The sequence below is a fragment of the Cydia splendana genome, chromosome 8 (assembly GCF_910591565.1).
Source record: "Cydia splendana chromosome 8, ilCydSple1.2, whole genome shotgun sequence".
Lineage (NCBI taxonomy): Eukaryota > Metazoa > Arthropoda > Insecta > Lepidoptera > Tortricidae > Cydia > Cydia splendana.
Window position 1 is genome coordinate 21489046 of NC_085967.1, and position 14293 is coordinate 21503338.

The 14293-nt window shown below is 38.8% G+C and overlaps 1 protein-coding gene and 1 long non-coding RNA gene across 2 annotated transcripts in view; both read right to left on the reverse strand.

Moving 5' to 3' along the window:
• Positions 1-14293, reverse strand: part of LOC134793036 (uncharacterized) — an 814647-nt gene that overhangs the window by 121964 nt on the left and 678390 nt on the right. The window lies entirely within an intron of this gene.
• The window catches only part of LOC134793021 (somatostatin receptor type 2-like), a 183372-nt gene continuing 177826 nt past the window's right edge, over positions 8748-14293 (reverse strand). Inside the window, exons 4-5 of the mRNA XM_063764546.1 lie at positions 13468-13502; positions 8748-10389 (exon numbers count right to left, since the gene is read on the reverse strand). Coding sequence (XP_063620616.1) covers positions 9087-10340 — 1254 coding nt within the window. The 5' untranslated portion in view covers positions 10341-10389; positions 13468-13502 and the 3' untranslated portion in view covers positions 8748-9086. The remainder of the gene's footprint in view (positions 10390-13467; positions 13503-14293) is intronic.

The following is a 14293-nucleotide window of genomic DNA, read 5'->3' on the forward strand; positions in this document are numbered from 1 at the left end:
TTGCTCAAAAAATGCTACTTTACGTAGTTGTTTAGCGTGCGGAAATTTGGTTTTCGCGAACTAGTGCTTTTTATTAATTTTCCATTTATTTTTAATTTATACTTGTTCCAATTCATGGCTACTTATTGATGAGTGTTAATATTAGTTTCCTTTAAAAGTCGTAATCAACTGTAATGCCTACCTAACCTACTGTTAATGTAAGAATACGAAAAATATACATATTTCATATTTTATTACTTACCTATTCATCATTATAACACGTTTATTTTTTAATATTGAATATTGGAAAACCGTTCTTAATAAGTTGTCTGAATGGAACGGAATAGCTGCTGAAACGCCAAACGTCTGTCAAAGAAGAGGCGTTTTTTCTTACTGCAAAGTTTCCAAAGGCAACATTTGATATTGTTTTTATAAATATACGATACACAAATAATCGTAAATAACGATACTTAGGTAATAATAGTACAATGTTTTATATTTACAATTGTTTATGTCTTATAGAACATGCATTTGAGAAAAAAAACTTTCATTGAAGTAAGTGGGTTCACACCAAAAAGAAAAACACCTCTTCATAATGTCAAAAAATTTCACTGTGAAAGATCGAACTTACAACTTTGTTTTCCAGTCTTAAGTTTTCAAAAAGTTGCTTATAAAATGAGTGAATCAGAGTTTGAAATTGATTTAACACGCCAGACATTTATGAGAAAAGGCTGCAATTGCAAATGAGAACGCTTTGCCAGAAAAATCTAAAAATAAGTAATTGCTGATGTTGTTCTTGCTTTTCTTATTTTTTTGCAACTGTATTAAAAAACGTCGTTCGATACACGTGCGGAAATGTCATTCTTCACTCGTCCCGAGTCTTGCCTTGATACCTCGGTACTCGTATACTTTCCGCACTAGCCTCGAAATGTCCTATTACAGTACATATGGTGCTACTTTTCCGCACTAGTGCAGGGAAAAAATAAATATACGAATTATATACTTCTCCTAAATATTTATGATATCTCGGTACTCCTGAAGTAATGACATACTTTCCGCACTAGCATCGAAATGTACTATAATCTATTTAAATAGTTTATTTTTCATTATATAGATTAAATTATAAATTGCAGGCATGTCAATCTCCAAGATTTCAGAATATTATGATCGTCAAAACAATATACAAGAACATAATCAATAAAATATCAATTCAAAAATTAAATAATAGGGGGTATTGCTGCAATGTTCTGCCGACAGAGTGCAGCACTAACGGCTCGGCCACGACATCCAGCGACTTGCGACGGCGGGAGCGATAACCATAGGTTGGAGCGTGACACAGCGATCGGACCTTTCGCTCCAACCTATGGTTATCGCTTCCGCCGTCGCAAGTCGCTCGATGTCGTGGCCGAGCCGTAAGCTTGCTTGCTTTGACAAGTTTTCACAGACAATAAAATATGACACTGACGCATCAAGACGGTTTGTTAACAAGGGCCTACCAGGAAACGCGAAAATCGAAATTTAGTTACCTGCCTCTTTATCGCTCGAATTTGCACGAGTGATAGAGAGCTTAGATAACGAAATTTAGATTTTTTTGTTTCGTGTAGACCCCCAGATTGTGATGGATGTAGTAGCGCCCCCTACGCAGAGTTTCGCGTAATATCCCCTATTACAGGATACTGCGATTTTAAAATAATGTCAAGACAGTATCTCCTGTAGAGGATAATAACTAATTTTGAAAATCTGTAAAAATCCCTAAAAGAGCAAAACTAAAGCTACTGTTACACATGCTCTAAAATAGCATGCTAAAAAGCGTGCTATTGAGTATGCTCAATACGAGCATGCTTATGAGCAGTTTACATTTGCTAGCAATAGGCATGCTAGTTTTAAGTATGCTCCTGAATAAGCATGCTCAAAGCAAATACTCCAATACACATGCCATTTTATAGCGTGCTCTCTCGCTCTCTGTCAGTTCAAATAAAACCATGGACAATCAAACAGCTATCCGTATGGAGCTGAATAAGATCATCCTTTTGCTGGCGATGCAATGCATCCAAAAGCTTATATCAGCTCGGCAAAAAAAGAGAAGAAAGAGAAAGATTTGGGTCCGTGATTGGATATCTAGAAGACAGGACTTTGGAGCAATTGCTCAATTGCTTACAGAAATGCGAGTAGAAGATGCTGCGGGTTACAAAAACTATTTGCGGATGCTACCGCATCAATTTGACTTTTTACTCTCTCAAGTTGAAAGCGCTATACAGAAACAAGATACTAGCATGCTCAATAAGCAAACCTGTTCACACGCGCTTAAAGCACGCCCCCGTCCACCCGCGCTACAGGTAGCATAGCATGACCAAAAATCGCACGGCCGTTGATTTTTGAGCAAACTCAAAATGAGCATGCTCATTATTAGCAATGTTTCGACACACATACTACTAAGTAGCAATTGCTCAATAGTGGAATGCTTTCGTGCTAGTAATCAGCATGTGTACAGTAGCTTAAAGGTAAACACACTTTTCATTTATAAGTTGGGCTTAACGGCCCGCTTACTATTTAAAAAACGTAGTATGACCCACGATCTTTGAGAGCTTACCCCTCTGCCGAAAACCTTGCACAATTGTGCAAACTTTTGTATGGACTGACGTTTATCTGACATTGCTATTTGTACGTTACGTACAAATCATGTACAAATAGCCATACATTTGACGTACCCCTCCCCCACTAAAATCGGCAGACTGTTTTGTACAGTGTTACTAAATGCTCTAGGCCCACGATATTATTTACACCAGGGAAACTCCAACGGTAAAATTATCGAATTTTATAGAGCTGGCAAATTCGAACGTACACTTACCTATATCAGAATAACATCTAACTGGTGTCATTCAGTTATCGTGCATTTGGCTCGTACTTACCGTACATGTTTAGGGCGAGCGAGACGCACGATAACTAAACAACATGATTCAAATATCATTCTGATGTCAGTGCACGTTCGAATGGGCCGAAATTTTTGATCTTATTTCGACGATATAAGATCCATTAACAGTCAATAAACGTTGCTGTTATTATACAAATTTGAACTCTCTCCCAAGCGTTTTAAAGTTCATTTTCGATCAGCAGCTCAAAGATTTGGTAATGTTATTGCGGATATCCCGGTTTGATTTGGATTAATTGGAAGATTACTCCCGCCTGTGATTAATGGGTATTTATGGATTATAAATCTGTTTGGATTGAGATTAATTTGTTTGTGCGAAAATCTGCTTCGGCATTACCCGATTACGGTGTTGGTGAGATGATGAGTTACGAAATACATACCTATGTATACTCTGTTTCTTAGGTATTTAAATAAAAGTAAACAAATAATTTATCAATTTTCGGGTAGTTATAACATTTATTGGTTAACCAAATACAAAACCGCCTGGAACAGTCACTGATCGATCTGACTTTAATCTCTTTAATAATTATTTGATCATGTAATGTTTTCATCTACCCTCAACTGGCTTAAAGAGCCATTTGAGGGTAGATTTTGTTTACTTTTATTTAAATACCTAAAGATACAGACTATAGTAGTTCTGCTTTGTGCTCGAAAATAAATCGCAATCGTTTCAGCTATCTGGAACGACTTTTCAGACTATTAAATTGTAAAACGGGACTTAACCGCGTTAAGTTTTAAGGTTACCTAACCTCCGACAGAACGATAAAAGTTCACTCACACTAGACCGGGCCGGAGCATCCGGCGCTTCCATGGTATAATAATATACTCCGCCTGGTACTCCATTCCCGTCTTTTCTAGGTCACCTAACTGACACAAGCCTACGTCATCATGCGACAGCGCTATATGATAATATGCGATAGCGCTATATATAGCGGCCATGTTTTTGTGACGTAGGCCTGTGTCACTCTGGGAATAGAAGACCATGTTTTATTAGACTATGGGCGCTTCGTTTTCTATGGAAAGCATCACGTGATCACCGATCAGCCGTCATAGAAAATGACATGTCGGGCGCCTCATGCAGCCAAGCCAGAGTCATCCTTTAATCGCGTATTTATGTTTTAAAACTTACCTCCAACAGAACGATAAATCAAATATCAACTGAAATAAATGTCATATACTAAGAAATAGTGAACAAGGCCTGCAGTGCCCCAGGCTAGAATCGAACCAGCGTTATTTGCTATCTGAAAAATAATTTAATTTATTCTAATACTTCTAATAGTAAATCAAATACCGTTCGTTTTGTGTGTCGACAGAGTAACATCCCTAGTGCGCAAAACGTTCAAACTGATAAACAATACCAAGTGCGGGTAGTTCAAAAAACTAGCGCGGCTAGATGTTAATGTCAATTTTAGCCAGTCTTCTCCGAGACCACGGGGACAACGCCGTCCTCGACAAGTCCCGTTATACAATTTAATAATGTGTAATAATCCTGAAAGTTTAAATCAGTGGCTTTTCAGACTGTGCAGGACTGCATTACTGCCGCAAATACCCAAGTTGATGTTGTAGCCCGGATTTTTGACATTTGCGGCAGTCAACATGGTCGGATAAGTAGGTAGGTACCTTATCTACTGTTTTATACAACATGTATATCCTTATATTAAGCGAGGCTTATCATTTTAATAGAGTTGTTATGTATATTTAATGTCAATTATTTTGAATTATTCTCTACAATTTTTGACTTTCTAAAAGTATTTTGTAAGAATCTAACGGTAACATTCCATTTCTGACCGCAGCTGCACTACTGGTACTGAATGCGTCGGTGTTATTGTCAATTTCCATAGTAAAATGAACAGTAGTGCAGCTGTCGTTGGAAATGGACTGTCACCTTAAGTTGAATAAAAATAAGGAAAGAAAAAAAGTAAGTTCTATATTATACTATAACTCTTACAAAACGTCAACTCCGCCCAGCCTATCAGTTCATCGCCCTAAATTCACATTGCGAATGAACAGGAGGCCGATGGTGATTCAACAATTTTGATTTTGATATGATAGTAATGTCATGACGTGACGACTGATGGGGGTTTTGTGCGTCAATCAGCGAGAGCCTTTGTCAAGGTCGTATCATAACAATATCAAAACCTTAAAGGTGACGTTCGGATGTCAAATGCAGCTGCATTACTGTTGCCGCCGGCTGTCTCTGTCAATTCCTTGATTAAATGAGTGATGGAATTATCGTCATAATCGTGGCAGTAATGCGGCGGTGAACGTCACTCATTTTGTCAAGGAAATTGACAGAAACAGCGGTGATAACAACAACTTGTATAAGGATAACATTCCATTTCTGACCGCAGCTGCACTACTAGTACGAACGCGTCGGTGTCATTGTCAATTTCCATGGTAAAATGAATGGTAGTGCTGCTGTCGTTGGAAATGGACTGTCACCTTAATTCAGCTCATTTTTCTCCTATAATGGAACATTATACATTTTTAAAGACAATTTGATGTATATTTCGACGTATTTGAAATAAATATTTTTATTTGTTTATATATATTTATAAGCTATGTAGCTTGGTTAATAATAAACAAATAAAAATGTTTCGTTTGATTTTTTTCGCCTTTTTATTTTTATAATAGTTAGGAGCTTTAATTATAGGTACTTTACATCAAATTGTATAAAACTATGGGTTACATATCAGAATACCGAAAAACGATTTACCTAATGTTGAATCACCTATGCTCGTTTCACCTATTTTTTTGAATACCTAATGATCAATGAACCTAAGCTCCTAACACCTAATGAACGAATTACCTATTGCACGTTTCACCTACAATTGGTTTACCTAAGCTCAGAATACCTATGTTCGATTTACCTAAAGTTGAAACACCTAATACTCGAAATACCTCAAGCTAATATACCTAAATACACGAAACACCTAATGTTGATATACCTAATGCACGAAATACCTAAACTCGGTATACCTAATGATCGAATTACCTAAAGTTAACATACCTACTGCACGAATTACCTAAAGTCGGTATACCTAATGATCGAATTACCTAAAGTTAACATACCTAATGAACGAAATACCTAAATTCGATACACCTAATGCACGAAATACCTGAAGTCGATGCACTAAATGAACGAAATACCTAAAATCAAAAATATAATTATTGTTTAGTAGAACATTATTAGGACATACGATATTTGATATACAGTTTTTAGCCAAATCATTCAATTGGCTTACTATTTTTTATTATAATATAAGGTCTAGTCATTTGACAGAGTCGAGATAGGTGCGACGACGAGCAAAGCGAGGAGGAGCGTGTTAGGTTAACTGCGACCAAACAGTGCCAAAACCAACTTTTATTTTATCGTCATGATGTTAACTTACAAAAATTAAATTTTTGATAAGATAAGATAAGATAACTAATTTTGTATTAGACTTACGAAATCATTCTACTACCTAAAAAGTAGCGTTTCAAATAGTGTATTTTTAAGTTGTTATCCAAACAAACAGTTTCTACTGTAAGGTTGAGAAATCATACGATTTATTGGGTGGAGTTGCCACTTGATCATTCGGCAAAATGATATGAATTTTGTGCTAGGTATATAGACTTTAGGTATTCCGTGCATTAGGCATATCGACATTAGGTAATTCGTTCAGGAGGTATATCAACTTTAGGTATTTCGTGCGATAGGTTTAACAGTTTTAGGTATTTCGTCCATTAGGTAAATCAAGTTTAGGTACATCGTTCATTAGGTATATCAGCTTTAGGTGTATCGTCCATTAGGTATCAGCTATAGGTGTTTCGTGCATTAGGTATAATAGCTTTAGGTGAAACGTGCAGTAGATAAAACGTGTATTAGGTATATCGTGCATTAGGTGTTTCGTCCATTAGGTTATTTGAGCTTAAGTATTATAAACTTAGGTCAGTCAATGTTTAGGTAAAATGATCGATAGGTAATTTAAAAATAGGTGAATCAAGCATAGGTGTTTCAACATTAGGTAAATCAGTTTTCGGTATTCTGATATGTAGCCAAACTATGATGTCCAGAGGTATCCAGGGAGGAAAATTGTGACTAAGTAGTATGAAGAAGTAATCGTCTACTTTCTAAATTGTCGAGTCAGAATCGGCCTCGACATTCCTAGTTATGCACACTCACGGTGTAATCATGCGTCTGTCGCCTGTCTGTCGTGATTGATTACCTCGTGTCGCCTCCCGTCGCCTCGTGTCGCCTCGCGTCGCCTTGTTCCTGACCTTTGAATAAAAGTCTTTCCCTTTCATACGAGTATAAAGTGAGTTAGGGTGCTGATATACTTACTGAAGCATGTGTTTTTAATATAGGTACATATATTATGTAGAATACAGATTTAAAAAATATATATTAATATTTGTTTGTGAGCGTGATTAACTTAGTCAATTTATTCTGTAAGGTTCAGTTTTGAATACCTACATTAAATATTAATAAGTTTTTAAAACCGTTTGAATTAGAAACCCCAATGAAATTTAACGCTGTCAAGTAGATGCAATAGGGTATTTTCCAACTAGTCAAATCAGTTACTTTTTTAGAACTGTCAAAACGATTTGCTAATATGGAATTTATATGAAACATTACTTACATCGTGACGTCACGGTTAACTCACCTACTTTTTATATTTCTATCCGATTTATTAATTCGTGTGGGCTGTCATATAGATAGGGTATGCTTCAATAACATAAGCTATGCCGATGACATGGTACTGTTGAGCCCGTCGGTTGGTGGTCTGAGATTACTTATTGAAAGGTGTGAGTCATATGCCCTAGCGCATAACCTTAAATATAATGTAAGCAAGAGCGAGTATATGGTCTTCAAAGCGGGAAGCAAGTGCCCATCACACATCCCACCCATTTGTTTGAATGGCATGCAACTGAAAAGGGTTACCTCTTTTAAATACTTGCACTTGATAACCGACGATTTCCGTGATGACGCTGATATCGAGAGGGAGCGGAGGGCCTTGGCCGTCAGGGCCAATATGATAGCTCGCAGGTTCAGCCGGTGTACGCAAGTAAAAATAACATTATTTCGAGCGTTCTGTACATCGCTGTACACCTGCAGCCTGTGGACTCGATATACGCAAAGGGCTTTTAACGCCATGCGCGTACAATATAATGACGCGTTCAGGGTACTGTTGCGGCTGCCTCGGTACTGCAGTGCGTCCGGCATGTTCGCTGATGCTCATGTGGACGGATTCCACGCGACACTGCGCAAGCGCTGCGCCGCGACGCTCCGCAGGGTGCGCGACAGCCGCCACAGTCTCCTGGCCGTTGTTGCTGACAGATGGGACAGTGGCCTGATAAGGCACTGGTCCTCTCTGCATTTGTCATTAGTACCTAAGATAGTCATTTAAGTTTATTTTTAAGTTAACCGTAGCTATAAGTTTTTAAATTGTTAAGATGTACTAACAAAATATGGACCATGTTTGTCTGAAATAAATGCATTTTTTTATTTTTTTATTTTTTTTTTATTATTAAATAGAACTTGTGTTTAAAAATAACTCCTATCTGTGTTTTTCTAATAATTATCTGGTGCTTTATTACATGCATGGTGTAAAATAATTTATTTTAAATACAGTATAATACCCTATTCACTTTGTGCAATGTGTGAAACTTGAACTGCTGACATTATTAAAATAGTTACGAGTTAATTACCGTAACCAAGTGTCACTTAGTTAATTAAGTTAATTAGTGCCGGCAATATCGTTATAGTTAATTGGCTATAGCCAATTAGGTACCATTACATATGCAGCACACTGTATACATTACCAGGATCAGAAAAAGGCGACAAACAAAAAACACATTCACAAATGTAATTTTATTACAACTCAGACATGTGACAAATATGAATATTTACACGATATGTACATTTTTACATCCCCACTTACGATGACATACAAAACTACACTTTAATAAATTCATCGTTACAACCCTATACCGAAACACCTTTTTTTACACGAAATTAAACTTAATGACACTAGACTTAGAGGAACAATTCGTATACAGCGGCGGTGCGGGACGGGGCTCGCGTCGCGCACCCCCGCTTAATGAGTCCATCTCTCTCTATCTAGTCTAAGGACACGATAAGGGTGTCCTCCTCAACGCACACGCTTGAGGTATCGCGGTCGCGCCGCGGCCGTACTCACATACGCGAATGTGTGACCCCGTTGGGCGCCAGCAGAGGCGCACTTTGCCCCGGCGGTGGCTCCAGAGCGAACGCCTCACTAGGCACCGCTGAACGAGTAGTCGCAGCCGTCGAAGCATCAGAACGGGACGGACCTCCAACTGGCACACAAAGACTTGCACGAGTCTCGTTTAAAGCTCTCGCTTGAGCTCTTGCTTGTGCGCCTCCTCGCTTCCTTGGGAACACGCTGTTCTCCACATGAAGCGTCGCGTTCACGTCCTTCCCAGCCGCACACGTGCAGGCCTTTAGGAAACTCTTCTTGAAGTTGTCTGATAGAAACGCGTAAAGGATCGGATTCATCGCAGAGTTACTGTAGCTGAAGCAAGCAGCTACCAAGAAAACTGTTACTGTTATACGACTAGCGCACTCCGTGGGTGGCGAGTAGATCAGCGCTACCTGGAATGCCCAATACGGCAGCCAGCAAAGTACATACACCGCTATCACCGTCAAAACCAGCTTCGTCACTTTCCTGTGACTTCGCTTCTTCTCTTTAGACTTATTCTTTGGTCCAACTGTCTTCAGTTTCCTGATGACGAGACAGTAGAAGACGAAAATGAGAGTCAGCGGCGCTGCGAAACCGAGAGCGAAGGAGTAAAGAGTGAATGACGTCTGTCCTTTGTTGAACTCTCGCTCCGGCCAGACAATGTTGCAGGATAATCCATTCTCAGTTGGTATCAAAGTTGTGTACATGAAGATAGGTGTCATAACAAGGGCAGAAGCAGTCCAGGCGGCAGCAGAAACTACTCGAGAGACGAACGGTGTCCGTAATCGAGGAGCAGCTATAGGATGACAGACTGCTATATATCTATCCGCGCTCATGATACATAGAAAGATGCTGCTGGTGAACTGATTGATTCCTGTGGAAATCATGTAGGCTTTACACATGAATCTTCCAAAAGGCCAGGCTCGGAGCGACATAGTTGTAATCAAGAAGGGTATACCGATAAGGAAGCATTCGTCAGCGATAGCAAGATTCACGATGTACATGTTAGTAACTGTCTGCATTTTGGAATAGCGTAGAACCACGTAGATGACTAAGGTGTTTCCAAGGAGGCCAACAATACAGACGAGGGCGTAAAGGACTTGGGTGACGATGTAGACAACAGGGATGTTGATGTTTGGGCAGTTTTCGAAAGCTGTGCCATTGTAAGTGCTGTTTTCGTCGTATGTGAAGTTGCCGTTGCCGTAGTTTTCCACGTCTTCGAGCTCCATGTTGAAGATGAAGAAGGAATCGGTTTAGAAGAGATGAAGCGGATTTTACCTGGAAATAAAAAAAAATACAGTTAGGTGGTTAATTGACGATTTTGCATCACTTTAGGTGTGACAATGACAGTTTAAAAACGTGGTAGATATTAGAAGGAGTATTCCCATTCGTCCGCGGCCATACATGGAGGCGGGAACAGATGGGAATGATTCATATGAATGCAGCTATTCCTATCCGTGCCCGGCGGGGACAAATAGGAATAAACCTAATATAAGTAGAGGTAGGTCGGTCCAGTAGGTATCGGCTTTGCTAGATTTTTCTACATTTATGCATTAAATAGTTTGTTAGTTTTTATGTGACGGTAGTAGCTGTGTAAAATAAACTTGACTAAATAATGCATACGATTCTGCAACGTAATGCATAGCTTACTCTTGCCACCTCAACAAAGTTGAGCACTTGCATACTTAAAGCCATAATCATAAAATATGTTATGCGTTATGCATACTAACTTGTTTCAGCACAAGGTGTAAACATATTTATGGCTTTAATAATATGCAAACAGTCTTCGTTATTCAGACTTGCAAGAAAGATAATTATCATCTGACAGGATGGTACATTTCAGGAAGTTTTCTTGGAGATGGTAATTTGACCCAGAAATAAGAAATCTAATAATTACACGTAGCCGTAAACCAGAAATTTCATTAAAATCTTCACGAGGGCGTCCGCTAGATGGCGCGGATGCATGGAGCGGGCGCACACTCGTGGGTGCCATTATAGGCAAAATCCGTCGCCACAGAATAAATAATAGTACTACCGTACAGAAAGGACACTTCTTACAAAACCAAAGTTTGACAGCGTTTCAGGGACGAATCATGCTGTCCCTTCCTAATTCTTTCTATCCCTTTCGGCTATTTAGAGTTGTCAAAATTCAAGTCATTATCTTATCTGTGGTCGTACACGCAAAGGGACGCTAATAATTGTTCGCAGCAATTCTGAGTCGAACGGAGCCGAGAATGCCCGAAAGGAGAAGTGTCCCCCACTGACGTCGCACGCGTTCGCGCCAGTTAGCATTACTCATACTATTTTTCGTTAACCCGCCGCTTACCTGCTCCGTGCAACCAGCTAGCGGACGCCCTGAAAGTGATACCAAAGACAGTTTGAAGTTACTGTGATGTTAAATTATGTAGCTACAGTACATTTACTGCCACCTTTCGACAGAAGATTAAAACTGTTCGAACGCCATTTGACTTTGATCATTATTCTTTCACTGATATGTGTTAACTTGTTAAATATTAATATTAACCCCATCTACTCGAGAGTAGGCTGAAGGTTATGGCACCATCGCTCGAAAAGATTGCACCATATCTTTGGCCTAGTGTACTTTGACAATCCGCCTCTATACACTCTATTCTCTTTGGTGATACGGAACAAACGCTCAAGTACCTACTGACCCAGTTTATCACGGACGAAGTCGCTAGTAAAAACTAGTTAAGGCCCAAGTACATTCCCGTATGCAAAGGTGTGGCTAACTACAAAAACATGTGAACATCAACATTGTAGCCGTCCCGACCTCAGAAGTTTTTATTGCAATTACTGTTTATGCATACCAGAAGGTACCAACTATTACATGCAAGCTTTCGCGGCACTATATAACCAGTATAGTTTAATCTCTGTGGATAGTTTTAAGCTGAAATGGCGGAGGAAAATGGGCAAAACCTAAAGAGCCCAGAGCAGGGACTGATCCAGCGTCTTATCAATCGGAACCACCGGGTTTTTACTATTTTATACCACGTCAGTCGCGCAAACAAATGCCTGATGGTAAGCGTCCTTCGCATTTTCACGGAAACGTACGAACGTGTCATGCTATTTCAGTAAGTCTTGGTACAAAAAGTACTGAGGTTGACTGAAGTAGCATGAGCATGACAAATACGAACGTTTCCGAGAATAACCGAAGGAAAACATTTATGCACTACATATGTATCATCAGGCATGCATTATTCAAATGTTCTTTCAGCAGGTTGGGACTTGAAACAATTAAAAAATATTTTTTTTTGGGCTGTGCAAGGAGTCCGCTCTAACAATATGGCTAAATCAAACGGTTGGGCATTTGTTACTCCAAAACCCCCGTACTGTAGTTACGGACTAGTGCCAACCTCGTAAACGTGAACGTAAATCTAACGTGCCGTTAACTTGTACAGTCGACGTGAAGATATGTTTACACTTTTGCACCTTACTCCTTTGTAATAAGGCGAAAAGTGTAAACATATCTTTGACGTCGACTGTACTCGTCGTACCGCTGTTTATTTTATGGATTCTTGTGCTTGCAAATGTTGTTGTTATATTTTCGAACTGATTACTTTATTGTCGGCCTGATTCGAATTTTAAGATACGTGAAAATATGCTAAAGATACGATATGGATCGGATATTATGTCTGACTTTAATTTAGAGTTTTTTATAGCCACGTTCCTGACACGTTGATGACAAATTTTCATTTATGGTATCAATCAATCAGGTTTGCTTTTAGGATCAAATGTCTATATGGGACCCATTGCATTAAAGCAATACAAAAGTCAGAAATGATAGTCAAAGTCCGACAGTCGTACTTCACTCGCAAAACGCCCCTAACAAAACGATAAGTGAACGTGACGTCAAGGTCATAAGCCCATATTGAAGTATGAACAAAACAATAAAATTGCGTTTTTGTGGTGAAATATTGCGTTTATGTATATAGTGGCCATACAATCTTTTTTTGGATAAAATGTGAGGAATCGAATGGTATCCTTACTTATTTCGTTTTTGAAAGTTAAAAAAAACCGAAATTTTGAAACTTTCAGGTGCTGTATTTTTGTATTATTTCCATATATTTTTTTAATATCCACAATATTGTGAGAAATTGCTCATATGCTATCTATTTTACTAGATTTTGTTATAAAATTCAACAGCTGTCATTATGCCACGCCGTTTTCACGCCGATCACGCCGCCGCCGGTCAAAAAGTCACCGGACGCCGTCGCCGACTATTTTGCCATCGGCGCACAATTGCTTACTTTCCTCACTACTTCCCATACCATTCGTCGAGTGTGTCAAGTGTGTGGCCGAGGTATTAGACCCAGAATGACAAACGACAGCACTTACATCGTGTTTTGTATGGCGCGGACCCTCGGCAGACCCTGGAACAAGAGAGACAATTCGTTATTCTTTTGTTAAGTACATCGCTTTCAACGTTGGATGATTGACATCCCTAATGATAGGCGTTTAGATGGCTAACGCTATTTTAGGGTGGTATTCTATCTGGCCAATATCTTGGTCTAATGTCTTTGCGTCTTACTCTCTCATTATGCAAAATGTGAGACATAAAACACGTTGGACAGGAATACCACCCTAAGGGACTCGATGATGATATGTATAATGTTCAGACACTGGAACTATTGTAGCATTTTTGAATTGTTATAAAGTATATTTAACTGTCAAATGACTGTCTCATTTCAAACATAGACAGAGAGAATCATACTATCTTTGTCTTACACTAGTCCTAGCACCCAAAAGAAAATGATGAGTATAGTTTTTTGTTCTTATTTACTGACAAATTTGGTTTGACCAACTATAAATAATTATATTGATACAATTGTAGAACACAAAATATTAAAAAGTTACAATAGTTAATGGCTTCGGATATTTGATCGCTTTTTAGCGATAAGACCGCCTGTAGTTAAGCCTCTTATTTTCTGTATTCTTTGTATTGTTTTCCGTAATGAGGTGTGTAATAACTAATAAAGAATATTTGTATTGTATTTGTAACCGTAAAACGGGGTGAGCAGGTTTCGCGGGGAGAGGTGGGTTATGAATGGGGAGAGAAGGTTTGTAAGGGGGGTGAGAAGGGATTTTAAGGCTACTGCTATAAAAATAATGTATTCCACTTTAAAATGGAGCTATAGTAATACGCATAATAAATAAAAATCGA